General features: G+C 44.3%; 1 protein-coding gene across 9 annotated transcripts in view; it reads right to left on the reverse strand.

The window, feature by feature from the left end:
- LOC145520640 (uncharacterized) overlaps positions 1-16,539 on the reverse strand; it is a 310,815-nt gene that overhangs the window by 89,883 nt on the left and 204,393 nt on the right. For 7 of the 9 annotated variants that reach the window (XR_014064654.1, XR_014064658.1, XR_014064655.1 and 4 more), the window contains 3 exons: positions 11,557-11,606; positions 2,455-2,515; positions 1,187-1,287 (listed from right to left, as the gene is read on the reverse strand). Coding sequence is in view for 2 of the 9 variants with exons in the window: in XM_081527637.1 (XP_081383763.1) it covers positions 2,500-2,515; positions 11,557-11,606 (66 nt within the window). In the remaining 7 variants the exon portion in view is untranslated. Of the gene's footprint in view, positions 1-1,186; positions 1,288-1,388; positions 1,605-2,454; positions 2,516-11,556; positions 11,607-16,539 lie in introns of all 9 variants that reach the window. The other 2 variants (XR_014064661.1, XM_081527636.1) reach the window with 2 other exon arrangements.

Genomic DNA, 16,539 nt, shown 5'->3' on the forward strand with positions numbered 1-16,539 from the left:
CAGCTTCCCATAAGGAAGGAAGTCATGCCCCTAGAGGGATGAATCCTATCCAAAGGGCTCTCAGCTTCTTCGGCAGCTGGAGGCCTGGGGTGTGCAGGAGGTTTGAGTGGGGCCAGGTGGAGAAGGAAGGATGCTGGCAAGTGCTGCTTGGAAAAGTCTTAAATTCCACAAGGTCAAGACTGAACATTTGTTTCCCTGACTTTCTCCAGAGCCCAAGTCAGCAAAAGGAAAACATTATTTATTCTGACTCAAAATACGAAGTCATTCTACACCCCTTCCTCTCCTCAGCTCCAACATCACCCACCCGGTCACCAAAGCCCATCACCACCTCTACTTCCCAGAGCCTGTGAGAACCAGCCACTTCTCCCCTCCTGTACCATCGCAGCTCCTTCCTGTCTGCCTCCTCAGGACACGGTCCCCATGGAACAGTCTCCATGCACAGGAACCCGACGTATCTTTTTAAGAAATCTCTCCCCTGCTTAGGCGGTTTCATGATTCCCCATCATTTGTAGAATTCTGACCTGAATGAATGGGCCCTGCATCCTGTCCAGACACTCAACCCCCTTCATTGAGCAAAAAGTTCCAGAAACAGAGACGACATCTCCTTCCATTGGAGCTTTATAATAAAACCGGGTGTCTCCCTTCATGTTACAAAAAAGAGCCTCCATTGAAAGCTTCCTACAGTCAAGGCACCCACACGCAGAGCTCTATGCCTCATCTTAGTTCATCCTCACTACAGCCCTGAAGCTTCCGGGGCGTCTGCCGCTTCCGTTTACAGATGGACACGCACAGGAAAGTTACATAACGTCACCCAGATCAGTTCACTGCTTGGCGATTGCATCAGGATCAAACCAGCCAGCCTGACTCCACAGAAGAAAGCTGCATGTTCCCTCCTGCGTCTTGAATGGACCACCTTTGATGGTTGGGCCCTAAGCACGTATTTGAGTGACACATTAACCAGTTTGTCTCCTGAAGCAACCCTGGGAGGAGGGAAGTCAGGGAATATTATCTTCACTTTTCAGAAAGGCAAAGTGAACTCGAATATAATCTCTGAATAGTAACCATGACAATGACAATACGACATTTCTCCAAGCAGCTAACACACGCTCTAGAGCATGCTGGCCTTGCCAGGAGAACAATATCCGTGGACGGTATGTGTAGCAGCCGGGGTCACACGGGTACTTACCCAGGAGAGGAGTCTGGCCAGATTCCAGGGGGCACTGTCCAGGGGCAGAAGATGTGAGCAGAGAGGACTCGGAGACCACAGTTCTTACTCCCAGAAGTGACCTGTGGGGACAAGCAGGGAATGAAATAACAAGGGCCGCCTGGCCACAGTGACAGTACCAAGTACCATGCAGACAAGCCTGCATCTCCCAAATGGTCCTCACTTGTCAGGCGCAGTTCTCACATTTGGCTTGGGTTGTTTGTCCTCCTGTTTATAGTCAGTGCTGTAAATCTGGAGAATCACCACCTGCATATTGGGCTGTGGGGACCAACATCTTTCCTCTTCTCCGGGGGACTTCTACACTGAGTGATTCCTTTAATGCTTGGTCTCAGGACCCTCTTATGGGCTTCCCTGGTAGCTCAGCCAGTAAAGAATCCACCTGCAATGCGAGAGACGCTGGTTCGATTCCTGGGTTGGGAAGTTCCCTTGGAGAAGGGATAGGCTACCTATTCCAGTATTCTTGGGCTTTCCTGGTGGCTCAGACAGTAAAGAATCCACCTGCAACGTGGGAGACCTGGGTTCGATCCCTGGGTTGGGAAGATCCCCTGGAGAACGGAATGGCTGCCCACTCCAGTATTCCTGCCTGGAGAATTCCATGGACAGAGGAGCCTGGCAGGCTATAGTCCATGGGGTTGCAAAGAATCGGACACAACTGGGTGACTTTCACTTCACTTCTTTACTCAGGACCCCTTTATACTCTTATGAGTTATTAAGGAACCCCCAAAAGAGACTGTTGATATGGGCTATTTCCACTGATATTTACTGTATTAGAAATGAATAGCAAGACATTACAATATGTATTAATTCACTGAAAATAAACCAACCCCTTACATATTAACATAAATGCTATCTTTTTATAATAAATAACTGTATTTCTCAAAACAAAATCTATGTGAATAAGAAGACAGGCCCTTTTATACTTATGAATTACTGTTGGGGCTGAGATAACAGAGCTTGGTTTTAATAGGTCATGATTTTTGCAGGAATTCTACTGGAAGCATTTTGCATCTCCTTTCTTCTCAGCATTTAGATTACATTTAGATACAATTTAATGGATTTCTTTGGATGCTCAGCGCCAGCATCTACACTTCCAATTAATGAAGTGTCAACTCTGCAGTTCCTGCAAGGTAACAGAGTTACCTCCCCAAATGTGCTTGGGCCCCCTGTAATTAATAATGTGACCTTCTCCAATGGGAACTGAAAGCTTCTGGAGCAGGAAAATTGTTCACCTGAGTTCCACGGAGGATGGCTGGACCTGGGTGTGAACTGCAAGGTCAAAACTCAGAGCACCTAAGAGAGACGTGAGAGGGAGGAGGAGAGAGCGAGGAAATCCATAAATCAGGAGTGATGTTTAGGTTTCAGGAAGTTCACGAACATACCCAATGACAAGATAAATGTGGTGCTGGGCTCTGGAGTACGCTTTTAGGAAGTCTCTTCTTTTTTCAAAAAACTTTTAATTTTATATTGCTGCTGCTGCTGCTGCTAAGTCGCTTCAGTCGTGTCCGACTCTGTGCGACCCCATAGACGGCAGCCCACCAGGCTCTGCCATCCCTGGGATTCTCCAGGCAAGAACACTGGAGTGGGTTGCCATTTCCTTCTCCAATGCATGAAAGTGAAAAGTGAAAGTGAAGCCGCTCAGTCGTGTCCGACTCCTAGCGACCCCATGGACTGCAGCCTACCAGGCTCCTCCATCCATGGGATTTTCCAGGCAAGAGCACCGGAGTGGGGTGCCATTGCCTTCTCCAAATTTTATATTGACGTATAGCCAATTAACAATGTTGTGATAGTTTCAGGCGCACAGCAGAGCAACTCCAAATTCTCCTCCCATCCAGGCTGCCCACATAACATGAAGCAGAATTCCCTGTGTTATACAGTAGGTCCTCGTTGGTTATCCATTTTAAATACAGCAGCATGTACATGTCCACCCCCAACTCCCTCACTGTCCCTTCCCCCATCTCTTTGGACCATTATTCTGCCGACCTGGAGGCCTTCCCTAAGCTGCCCAGCCTCCACGAGCTGGGGGATTAAGTCTCCTGTCGAGGCGGATCTATGCCACAGAGCTGCTCTCCCCTGACCCCTGGCAGGCCAGGGTGCCTATGTCCTGGGCACCCTGCCACTGTTCTTCCCCCATGGAGTTCCCTGAGCATGTGCAGTTTTCCTCAGCCATCTTTTAAAAAGATGTTTCTTAAATTATTTTTATTTTTAATTGCAGTAAAATACATATACATAAAATTTACATCTTCAGTATTTTTAAGTGGCATCAAGTACATTCATACTGTTATACAACCATCATGGCCACCATCCATCTTCAAAACTCATGCCATCTGGCAAATCTGAAACTCTGTACCTGTGAGGCACCAACTCCCTTCCCCCTCCCCAACAGCCCTTGACCCTCACCAGTCTACTTTCTCTCCCTGTGAATCTCACTGCTCTAGGTTCTTCATATAAGTGGAACCATCAGTATTTGTCCTTTTGTGACTGGCTTACTTCACTCAGCATAATGTCCTCAGGGTTCATCCACACTGTGGCACATTCAGAATTTCCTTTCTTGTTAAGGCTGAATAATATACCGCTGTATATACATACCACAATTTGCTTATCCATTCATCTGTCAATAGACACTAGGGTTTGCTTCTGCCTTTTGACTGTTGTGCAAAATGTTGCTGTTAACCTAGATGTACAAATATCTCTTTGAGTCTTTGCTTTCAATAAGTGGAATTGCTGGATAATACGGTAATTCTGTTTTTAATTTTTTAGGAGCCGTTTCAGTGTTTTTCAAAGCACTGCATTATTTTACATTGTTTACATTCCCAACAGCAGTGCACAAGGGTTCCAATTTCCCCACATCCTTGCCAACACTTACTATTTTCTGTCTTTTTGATAGTAAGTAGCTATCCTAATGGGCTCTCACTCATGACTGAGTCTTCCATAACAGGACATGATACAGTGCCTGGCCCAAGGGACGACCACAATGAGTGGCTTTTAAATGGAATGCCCTTTGGTTTCAACAACATGTTGAACCAAATCTCTCTCACCAAAGCCATCTTTGTCACTGTGCAGTGGTGGCATTTATCAGCAATGAGAGACCTTTATGCCAGAAGACAATACCTCCCAACACATCCTGTTCATACATGGGAAGATCTGACATTGTAAAAGTGTATGTTTTTCCCAAGACAATCTGTAAAATCATGTTAGAATGTGATACCACAGTATAAAATCCATCTAAAAAAATAAGCTTATGAGAACAGACACAAAAGTCCTGAAAAGGAAGAGTGGAGGGCACAGGGAGATTATATTTTGCAGTTACTGAAACACAAGAACACGGCATGCATGGGAATCGGAGGGTCACTGCCGGCTTGGTGTGATGCGGAGATTTCTGTTCAGCTCTCCTCCTTGCTGTGGCCTGAGATTTACAATCATGATTGCAAACCACAGCACTGCTATCGGCACTGCCCTGGGGGCAGCCTTGTTCTTTCAGCTTATTCACTACTTTCTGCTCCCAGCTCTGGTTCTAGCCCTGAGTCTAGTACCCTTTCTTTAGGAAGGAGGGTTCCTTGGAGATTTTCCCTATTTTCTGCAAGCACAGCGATCACCAAAGTAAGTTTCCTTCAGGATCTAGGTGTTCTGGAGCAAATGGGGGGGAGGGGATCAGCAAAGAAGTATATCATTGTGCTAAAAATAGATTCTCTTGAGGAATTCAGATAATACTTTGAATGTTATAACTATCTTGCTCCAGTGGAACCAAGGTAGGCAGATCTAATGGCTAGGCGGTGGCAGTGCCCTGACCGGACTTCAAGCCCCTAAGTGACCAGGGAATCCCACTTCCAGATGCTAAGATGTTGCATTGCCTTTGTCCAGTGGTTTGTGATTTGATGACAGGTGTTTTGAGAGCTGGGAGTAAGGAATAACTTTCCTCATTGGCCCCTCTCTGTACCTTTTCATTTCTGCAATCAGCTCTTCTTTTATAAGAAAGGCACCTTCTAGGCATCCAGATAAGCCAGAATTCCTGCATTGTGCTTATTGAAAGATAACTTTTTTCTTTCCTCCACCTCCAGCTTTATTGAGATATAATTTACATATAACACTGTAAGTTTGAGGTGTACAAAGTGTTATGAAATCTAAGTATTCTAATGCCGGACAGTGAGGAGCAGGAACAACCAGACAGACTCCTGCTGTTGCCTACACCCTCATGTTCGTCCCTCTGTCAACAGTGAGCCACTTAGGCATATGGGAAAAAAACCCAAGACCTGTTCCTCCCCCAGAACCAGTGATCAGGACACCAGGATTCTGGTCCAGCTCATCCTGCAAATAGCACTTTTGAACATCTGAGGAATCTACTGCCCAACCTGGCTCTTAAAGTACCTGGATCTTAGAGATGACTTCATCACAGTGATTAGAGAGATACTGTAAAGACTAAATGGCTGCTTCAGGGGATGTTATTCAAATGGAAAACAGTAGTAGCAGCAGCATCAAAATCTTCCTGAACCCCTAAGATACACAGAGCTTGGTGTTAGCACAGGGAAACAGCTGTATAATCTGCCTAACTGGAGAGCCTGGATTCGTAAATAAACCTAAATGACTATGTGAAGAAGTATATGACAACATATACTTCTCTGAAAGTGTGACCCACAGAAAACGTCCTTCAAAATATAGCGTAAATGTTTTGTGTTTAAATCAGTCTTGAAAATTCTATCTCTTAAATCTACTTTCTTGGGAATTTACAATGGATATTAATTTATTAAACATTGTGGTAGATCCCGCACCAGGTAAGCCATGTAAGCCACAATTTCCCACATTCATTGATCACAGAGCTGCTTTTCAGCATCACCTACTGGCGTCAATAGGAGCACATTTTGGGAAAGCTGACCTGGACCTTTACACTTTGGAAGGACTATCACAGAATACTAAGAGCTCAGTGCAGACATGAACAAACGGGGAGTGCCCACACGAGGGACAATAAGAGCTGGAGCGGAGCAGAGCAGCCTGGCAGGTAAGCTCAGGGAAGAAGAAGATGCCATTTGGAAAGGCTTGAGCACCTGGCTGAAGGGCTTGACTTTCACGAGGAAGCTGTGTGTCATGTTCCTCAATGGGCCTCCTCCTGATAGACCCGTGAGAAGCTCACAGGCTGCCCCACGGCCCTAGCTGAGCACCCCAGAGTCCTGCGGCTATTCCTCATTCCCAGGCAGAAGACTATCAGGCTGAGTCTGTGTTGCTTCCAGCACTTGCTCAGACAAGCAGTTCTCAAAAGTCAGCCTGCATTACAGGAACCCACAGAGCCTGCTGAAGCAAATGCTGCTGGGCTTTGCTCGGGGTTTCGGATTCAGTAGTCTCAGAGGGGCCTGAGAATTTGCATTTCTAACAAGTGTAAGGTGATGCCAATCTGCTGATCCGAAGCCCACCTTCCAAGCAGTCCTGCAGGAAGACTTTTATCCCTCTCAGCCCACCAACGGTTTCTGCCCTGGTGGCTTACAGAAGACACCGATGATTATCGGGGACATTTTAAACAGAGCTTGAGAGGCAGACGGCTGCCCTCATCAATGGCTCACTCATCATGTTCTCCACAGAAACAAGAAGTGGCTTGGTACTTGGGCCAGGTCAAGGCTTGCAAACTCAAATCCTAGAGGTGTCTGGGTGGCCAGTGAAGATGAGTGGAGCCAGCTGGAGAGCCCAAGCTGAGACTCAGCTCACGTCAGCTGGTGCCATGCTAGAGGGTAGGGCCCATGGTGCCAAGTAGGTATCATGGTCACCTTTCCATAGTTGAAGAAACAGGCTCAGTGAAACAGGCTCACTCAGCTAGGAGTGAAAGTGTCCAGGGTCCAATTTAGGGGGGGGGTCTAATTCCAAAAACTTTGCACTCTTTCCCCTACACAGCGTTGTCTCTGAGTGCATTTCCCCTCCAGGTCACGGCACAGGCATTTAGGAAGGGTCTGTGACTGGGGAGGAGGTATGCAGAGCCCTCCTGGAGATCCGGAGATTTTCTATTTGCTATTTTTTCCTGTTGCTATTCTGAGGCAGAGTCACAGGCACAGAGCAGACTCCGATGAAGGATGCCTGGGTTTGCTAAATGCTCTTGGCTATGCTCCACCAGGTTTAATCCTCCTGCTTCCCTAGTACCAGCTTTCCACCCCAGCTCCTTGCCTCAGAGTTCATCAAGCCTTAATTGGAAACAGAAATGCTGTCCCTTTCCTGAGTCACAGGATGACAACAAACCAAGATAAATTAGAGAGAGCTTGCATGATCTTGAGCTGCTTCTGCTAATGAAGCAAATGCAATTTAAAGAGATGGTCCCTGTCATGGTCTGCAGCACACAGGCTGAGGTGGCTGGCTTTTATATTTGTGGCAACATCAAGCTCCCCAGCTTCCTCATCAATCCTTTTTAACATTTGACTAGTAATAATAGCTGTCACACCAAATATCTCCCATATAACATCACACAGAATATAAGGAAGCATTAGAGAGTGCAGCCTCACAAATTCAACCCACTTATACTATAGGTTGCTAAATAAAGTTTGACAGAAAGATCAAACTTGATCATAAAAGCCCAGACTCATTTTAGACCATGCTTTGCCCCAATACTCATCATACTTTTGACATATTAAGGGCTATGGGATGAGGTGAATTTCATTTCTCTTCCATGCATTGCTACCAAATTGGGCAGAGGTGAGGGATGAGGAAGAGTAGGCAAAGACTTAGATGGAGAATTAATAGAATTATTAGAATTAATAAGTGAATTTTTAGAATTAGTAAGTGAATTCTAAAAGTCCTTGAGCTACAAGGGCAGTGCATAAATACCTACTGTATTTCTTTATAGAAACATTATAGAAAATAAAGTTTAAATTTTACTAGTACAATTGCATAAAATGTGTCAAAGATTTAGGAATAAATGTGATGAAATATGTTCAAGACCTCCACAGTGAAAACTAAAATTCAGCACAGGAGACTTTAAAGGATATCTTTAAAAAAAAATAGAGGGAATATACAATGTTCATGAAATAGAGCACTCGATATTGTGAAAATGTCAGTTCTCCCCCAAACCGATGTTTAGATTCAATACAGAGTCAAATCTCAGAAAGCTGTTCCTTGGGGAGAGACTGACAAGTAGATCTTAAGGAAATGGAAAAGTGTGAGAACAGCCAAGCCAGTATGAAGAACAAAGTTGGAGGATATTGAGACAACTTACAATTGCATTAATGAATGCAAGTTTGGGTAAATAGATCAATGGAATAGAGTGGAAAGTCTGGCAAGAGATCCACATACGTGCTTTATCAGACTGTCGCAAAGGTAACGCTGCTGTACAGTTTGGGAAGCGGAGTCTCTTCAATAAATAGTGTAAGATCTCCTATCTCACACTATTCACAAAACCCAATCCCAGATAGATTACTGATTTAAATGTGAATATGAAGCCATTAAAGCTTCTAGCAGATAGCATAGGAAAATATATCTTCACGACTTTCAAGTATGCAAAAATGTCTTCAATGGGTAACAAGAAGCATGAGCACTTAAGGGAAAAATTGATAAGTTGGCATTCATGAAAGTTAAGAACTTTTAGAGAAAGACCCTTCTCTAGTCTTCCCTCCTTATTAAAAGAGGGAAAAAAAAGAAAAATTTAAAACTTTTAGTCATCAAAACCCCATTAAGGAAGTGAAAAAGTCCCCATAGAGCTGGAGAAAATGTTTGCAGTCCATATATTGATAATATAAAGAACTTCCACAAATCAGTGAAAAGGGCAACTCAATAGAAAGAAAGATGGGCACTTTTCATATGTAAAATATATGAAATATGCAGGGAAATGCAAATTAATCATCAGGGAAATGCAAAATAAAACCATAAGAAGAATCCAAACGTTGACCCAGTAATTCCATTATTAGGTATATATATATATTCCACAGAAGTACTCTCTTCTTCCTAGCATTTTCCATCTTCTTTTCCTGGTTCCTCTGGCCCAAGAGACAGACCTGCCTGTGACTTGGGCTGCCTTCTGAGCAAAGCAGTGAGAGAAAAGAGAGAGGGAAAACAAATAACTGCATCGTCCCACCCCCAGATCCTCTGTCTAAGGAGACAGATATTCCCTCGGGGCAGGAACTGGGAGAGAACAAAAACAACACAGGACTTCCTCTTGCAGCGGTAGGACATGTGGAAACTACCAAATGCAAAGAAAGTGATGAGATGACAAACAGGTATAGCGCAGGCCAGGACAAAAATAAAATCTATAATTGAAACAAATTTCTTTGCTGCGTCCTGACAAGAAAAGGGGGAGGTGATGATTGAGCGCACTGGATCGAAACTTTGGACTCTCTGATTCTAGCGTTGGCAACACAGGGGATGTGGGAAACAGGTGATTTACAGGTGTCTCCAAGGGTCTAAAGAAGATCAACCCAGTCAATCTTAAGGAAAATCAACCTTGAATAATCGTTGGAAGGACTGATGCTGAAGCTGAAGCTCCAGTATTTTGGTCACCTGATGTGAACAGCCGACTCATTGGAAAAGTCCCTGATGCTGGGAAAGATTGAGGGCAGAAGGAGAAGAGGGCATCAGAAGATGAGATGGCTGGATGGAATCACCGATACAATGGACATGAACTTGGGCAAATCTCAGAAGATGGTGAGGTACAGGGAGGCCTGGCGTGCTGCAGTCCATGGGGTTGCAGAGTCAGACACAACTGGGCGACTAAACAACAACAACAACCAAGGTCTAAGAATCAGGAGAACAGGCCAGACATCTGTTCTTTCTTCTATTCATTCATTCAACACACGCTTATTGGGTGACCCATATGTGCCTGGAACTAAGCTATTGACTGAAGTGCACACTTACTCATTATTCTAATTCCTTAAATTCACACACTCTGCTCCCAGCCTGGGAGCAATGGCTGACCTTGTCACCCTTGCCTGAGTGTCCTAAGACCACTGGGTGGAGGAATTGGCACTGGGACCTAAACACCAAACCTGACACTTGGCAGCAAGGGAAAGAGCCACATTTGGGACAGCCATCTTCAGGGGGAGCTAGCTACTTGGCCGTGTGACCCCAGGTAAGGCACTTCACCTCTCTGAATCTTTCCTCTTATCTACAAAATGGTGTGAACACAGTGAATCCCTCAGAGGGTTCCTCTGAGATTAAGTAAGTCTCTAATGTATATGCCTTGCAGAATCGAATCTTTACTCAACAAAAGTGATGCTTTCCTGTTTCATCCTTCCCTCCCCTCCCGCAGTCTCTCGTCCCCTTTGACCATCTCCCTTCGGGGTCTTGAGACACGTGTCTCTGGAGGACATGCCCTTCTCCCCAAGGGAGCTCTCCTCTGTCTCCAGGAAACAGGAAAAAGCAGGCAGCTCATTCTCTGCACCATCAGCCCTGTCTGGTGCGGACTTTATGAAATTTAACAATGAAGAAATGTCATAAACGTGTGCCTCAAAGGGCTCTAAGGCAGCGCTCCTCCAACTTTAAAGTTTGCTCAGACGGCTGTGGAACTTGTAAAATGTGGGTGTGATTCAGCTGCTCCAGCGTGGGGCCTGGGGTCTGCGTTTTCACCAGGTGGTGCTGACGCTGTATCCCACTCCAGATGGTCCCCTCTAGGACGAAGCACGCAGACCCAGACTTCCATACCCAGCACTGCTGTGTCCCCTTCCTACTCTAGCATCTCCTGCTCACCCCTTCAGAAGGAAAGCTCTCAGGACGGTCCCTTCTCTTTCCAGGCCAGGCCCCAGCCACCCCTGGCACAGGTCACCACTGGTTCTTCTCTTTGGGTTGTGGGCATGGGGGAGGGAGAGGACCCGTCACCCCGACGAGCATCCCTCCAGCAGCCTCTGCAAGACCTCTGCGGGGGAGCACTGGCAGCTGAGCCCTGAGCCCCGCCTCGGCGAGCTGTTCTGTCCACCTCCACCCTGGACGCAGACCAGAGGAGCTCGGCCTCCATGAAAAGTGCAGAGTTCCTTTACCTCCCTGATCGTTTTGCTTTCCAAGCTCTATCACATAGGACTATGCGATGTTACACTGTTATCCCACTTCTCTGAACCTGAAGATCCTTATCTGTAAAAACAGGACAAAACTACACACACGGGTTCATAGGAACACTCTTTTACAATATCTAGTAGGCCACCTAAGTGTCCACTGATAGATGAATGGATAAGCAAAATGTGATATATATATATGCATATTAAGCTGGCTCTTGAACAACATGGGTTTGAACTGCACAGGGTCAACTCATACACGGGTTTTTATCAGCAATGGGTATGACAGTACTATATGATCTGTGGTGGGTTGAATCCCCAGGTGCAGCCCTGTGGAGATGAAGGAACCTTGGTTAAGATCAACTATAAGTTATAGGCATGTTTTCTTACCTTCTTTTCACTCCCACAGACAGCCTCATGCTTAGAACTTCTTTATAGATCTAGAAAAAAAAAAACAAACACACACACAAAACAGTCAGGTACCATGAAAGGGCTTGTATATCTTCTTTCAAATTCTGAGTTGGATATGAAATTCCCAGTGTACACGAGCCACACTCTTAAATGGGAAGTGAACCACTGAACATTAGACCTAGGGACAAAGACTCTAAAGCAACTTTAATCAGTCACCAAGGACTAAAATCATCACCACTCGGCAGCCATTTATACACCCATTAATCTTGCCTGGATGACTAGTGAGTTGACCCATGAGTAGCTTTGGGGCTGAATGGCAGCCAAATACCCAAGTGATGTACTTGCAAGAGGCTCCAAAATTACCAACCAATTCTAATGCACAGAAGCAGGTAAACCTCCTCTTGGCTGACTTTGGCTGGAGTGACATGCTAAGACCTAAAGAGTGTGTGCTTTGAAATCAGGTTCGCTTGGACTTAAATGGAATTTTTCTGCTCTCCTATCTGTGTCAAAATGGACAAGTTGCTTAAACTTGCTGGGTTGAGTTTCCTTAAGGGTAAACTAGAGATAATCTTTGCATCTATATTTGTGTATAAAGTGTGTAGCAGATTTCCGAAGGCAGGGAACATGCTGAATAAACCAACGATGAATCTCAAGATCTACAGGGTAGGTCATCAAACTGGGAACCCAGGACAATCCATGTAGTTCTAGTAGCAGTCAGGGGTACCTGGTGGGTACTTGAGATCTGGGAGCTACTGCTGATGCCGTGTGGGATGAAGTGAAGATGATTCAGAAGTAGGGGAAAGACGGATGGAGATGAATCTAATCTTTTCTGAAAATTGGCTTCCTTGGGCAGTCCTCCTCGATAGGCTGGGGCACAGCATCCTCCAAGGCCTTGAACCTCCTCCTTGCAATGACCTTTCTGTACTGCTTCACTGCCACGTTTACATTTTAAACAGCCACATTGATTTTTTTCCTTCCTTTTACCAGCAAAATCCTCCAGGCTCTGTTGACAGAGCAAAGCACATGCTCCATTTCTTTTGAGCTCTCTTCAAGGGCAGGGCACTGTGTCTGCTCTTTATGCCTGCGTTTGTGGAGAAAGTAAGCTGGGGATACTGCAGGATCTCTGCAGATCACCTGTCCATACCTGGTCAGTGTGGGAAAATCAGGATGGTGCCACACAGGGGCAGCTGGAGATGACTTGGGGTCAGGACTTGGGAAAGTGTGTAGGCTCTTTTTTGTGTATTTTTCATGGTGAAGCAAGGGGGTTGATGAGATTCCAGAGTTCAGGGTCACTTGTCTTTCCCCTTCAGACAGGCATTGTGTTTCCACATTCACTGCAGCCAGTTCTTGCTGACACAGGCCCAGGATGCTACCTGCCAACTCCTCACCTCACTCTGAGCTTGGGACTCAGCTACAGCCCAGAGGTGCAGAAGGTGGCAGCATGGCCATGCTGTGAGGACTGATCCTGGTGGTCTGACTGGATCCTCCCTCTGCCTGTTTGCTAGAAACACCTGCCCATTGGAAGATGCCCACTGGGAGTGATGGAGGGAAGAGTCCTCCAGTGCCCTCATAGCCACAGAGTTTCCCATAGAAACAGAACTAATACATATGGTGACTCTGTATCTATAAAGAGATTTACTATGAGGAATTGGCTCATGTCATTATAACCAATGATGAATCTCAAGATCTACAGGGTAGGTTATCATACTGGAGACCCAGGATAGACAATGTAGCTCTGGTAGCAGTTGGGAGGCCTGAGAAACACGAGAACCATCCAAAGACTGGTGGGCTCGAAGCCCAAGAAGTTTCCATTGTGTCCAAAAGCAGAAAAGGCTGACATCCCAGCTTGAAGGCAGTCAAGAAGAAGTTCTCTCTTACTCATTAAATGGTCAACCTTTTTTCCAATCATGTTTCAGCTGATTGGTTGAGGTCCACCCACATTAGAGAGGGCAATCGGCTTTATTCAGTCTACTGATTCAAATGTTAATCTCATCCAAAGACACCTTCACAGAAACACCCAGAATAATGTTTGACCAAATATCTGGGCACCCTGTAGCCTAGTCAAGTTGACACATAAAATTAACCATCACATGTTAATGTCACAGTCATGTCTGTCATGACCCTGAAACACTGTCAATCTACACCCAACCAGTCTGGCTACAAAAACATCAACTCATTTCCTTTCATATCCGAGGAAATAATACTGAAGCCAGGGGGAAGCAGCAGCTTCCATTTGAACCCTATCTCATGAAAGTTTAGGATTTACCATTTTCTTGGCATAATACAGAGCATGGCACGCTGAGAAGAGCTTGGATTTATGGTGACATGACATAGGTTCAAATCCTGGCCCTTACTGGCTGTATCACTGTGTGTAAATGACTTAACATCTCTGGATCTCGGTTTTCTCATCTGTAAAGCAGGATGACAAAACCTCCCCTACTGTTCTGTAAACAGTGAGATAAGGCAAACGAGTGTTTGGAAGATGGTCAACCATGCCAACACCTTCATGACACGACACTGAAATGGGGGAAAATTCCAGTGTGAGACCAGGGCACAGAGGATACGTTGATTTACTTTCAACTTACCTACCATATGGTAGACACTGAGGAAATATTGAATAAATAAATGTAAACACAAATTTTGGGCCCCACCAACTGTGAGCCTTTAAATAGCAGATACCAAATTTTGTCTTCCCTTATTTAACATAATCCTGTGTTCATATATTAAGCTTTCAAAAATGTATTAGGATAGGTTATTAAAGTTTGAAATTCAAAAAATGAAGCTTGTTCATAAGCAGTTGAAGGCTGGGAGACTGACTACTTTATAAAAATGTGAAACTATTAGATATTCACTTTTTTGTGCCATTCCTCTTGGTGTGTCAGAGATTAAAATCACATTTAATAGCATTCTGTTATGTTCACGCCGTCATCTAGCCACACTTTCAGTTCAATAATCCACCCACTACTGAAGCCATTACTTCTTACTTGGGGGAAGAGAATAATTCTCTTTCACTCAAAGAGGGCACGCTGCTCTCTTTTCCTCCCTCAAATATTACCTATAAAGTAATTTCTGATTTTCTGTTTTTCAGTTTAATGTGACCTTTCTCTGTACTGAATAAAAATGTGTTCATCAACTAATCTCAGTGAACTTTCTTTCTGAAAGTGAATTCCATGGCTGTATGCAGAGACTTCCTTGTTATGTTAACAAAAGGGAAAAGGCTGAGTCACCAGGCTTATGATTCACTGACTTATCAGGACAGTGACTCAGCTGGGCTCTGACTGGAGACTGCCAGCAGGACGAGGGAGCCAGGTAAGACCTGGGCCACTCCAGTTGCCAACATGGAAAAAGGGAGCAGATCTGCAACGGGCAAAACGTTTGAATGTACATTTCTCCAAAAATTATATATAAGTGGCCAATAAGCATGTGGAAAGATGTTCAATATAATTAGTTGTTAGGGAAATTCAAATCAAAATCACAATGAGATGCTACTCCACACTCACTAGAATGGTTAGTTATAATCAAAAAGTCAGATAAGAGCAAGTTTTGACAAGGATGTGGAGAAATTGTAATGCTCATATATTGCTGGGGTGAATGTAAAATGGTAAGTCATCTTGGAAATAGTTTGGCAGTCCCTCAGATTGTTCAAATATGATCCAGCAAACCCATGCCTAGATATCTACCTAAGAGAACTGAAAACAGACATCCACATTAACACTGGTGCCTGAATGTTCATAGCAGCATTATTCATACTAGACAAAAAATAGAAATAATCAAATGTCCACCAACTGATGAGTGGATAAGTAATAGGTGATATCCACATTATGGTATATTATACAGCAATAAAAAGATGTGAAATACTGATATGTGCTACAAGATGACAAATCTTAAAAACATTACAAGAAGTGAAATAAGCCAGTCATGAAGGGCTAGAGGTTATATAATCACATTTATATGAAATGCCCAGAATAGGCAAATTTATAGAGACAGAAAGTAGATTAGCAGTTGCCTAAGGCTGAGGGGGATGAGAAGTCATGAAAACTCATGTTCACACAATCTGTACATGAACATTTATAACAGACGTTTTTTCTTTTCTGGCTGCGCCGCACAGTTTATGGGATCCTAATTCCCAGACCAGGGATTGAACCTGTGACCTCGGTGGTGAAGGCGCAGAGGCCTAATCACTGGACAGCCAGGGAATTCCCTTCAACTTTATTCTTAATTGACCCACACTGGAAACGACACAAGGAATGAACAAACTGTGGTAGAGCCCTGCACAGGAATACTATTTGGCAATAAAAAGAAAAGAACGTTGATACATGGGTGATACAACAAGGGTGAATCGGAGATTCATCAAGCTAAGTGAAAGAAGCCCGACTCAAAGACTACACACCGTATAAATCCACTTCCATGGCATTCTGGGACAGGCAAGAGACCACAGGAGCAAAGCACAGATGAGTGGTTGCCAGGAGCTGGGGGCAGGGGAAGGGTGACCACAGAAGGGCACAAAGGAATTTTTTAATTGTTCTGTATGTTGACGGCAGTGATGGTCACAGGTATTTGTCATGTATTTGTCAGGTATGAATTTGTCAAAAGTCACAGGACTGTATACTAAATAGGGTGACTTCACCAGCATGTAAACTGTTTCTCAACAAAAAATTTTAATTGTTTTAAAAAACTACCAAACATGCTAAATTAAAAAAGAGGATCCTTATTTTTGTTTACCATTCTGTTGAAAATGTTTGCCAAATATGTAAAAACATGAAAACATACCTATAATAGCATATCAGGTAATCAAATGATTATATTATATATTTACAGTATGAATACAAATACTGTATTTAAAAATTCTTACATATTAGGGATGAAAAGATAGAAAAAAATTAACCAAAATGCCAACAGTAGTCCTTTATGACTGTTGGGGTGGGGGAGCCATGGATGGTTTTTCTCATTTTTCTAGTTTTT

Source organism: Giraffa tippelskirchi, chromosome 9, assembly GCF_054371585.1.
Source record: "Giraffa tippelskirchi isolate mGirTip1 chromosome 9, T2T-mGirTip1v1.2.pri, whole genome shotgun sequence".
In the NCBI taxonomy this organism is placed as follows: Eukaryota; Metazoa; Chordata; class Mammalia; order Artiodactyla; family Giraffidae; genus Giraffa; species Giraffa tippelskirchi.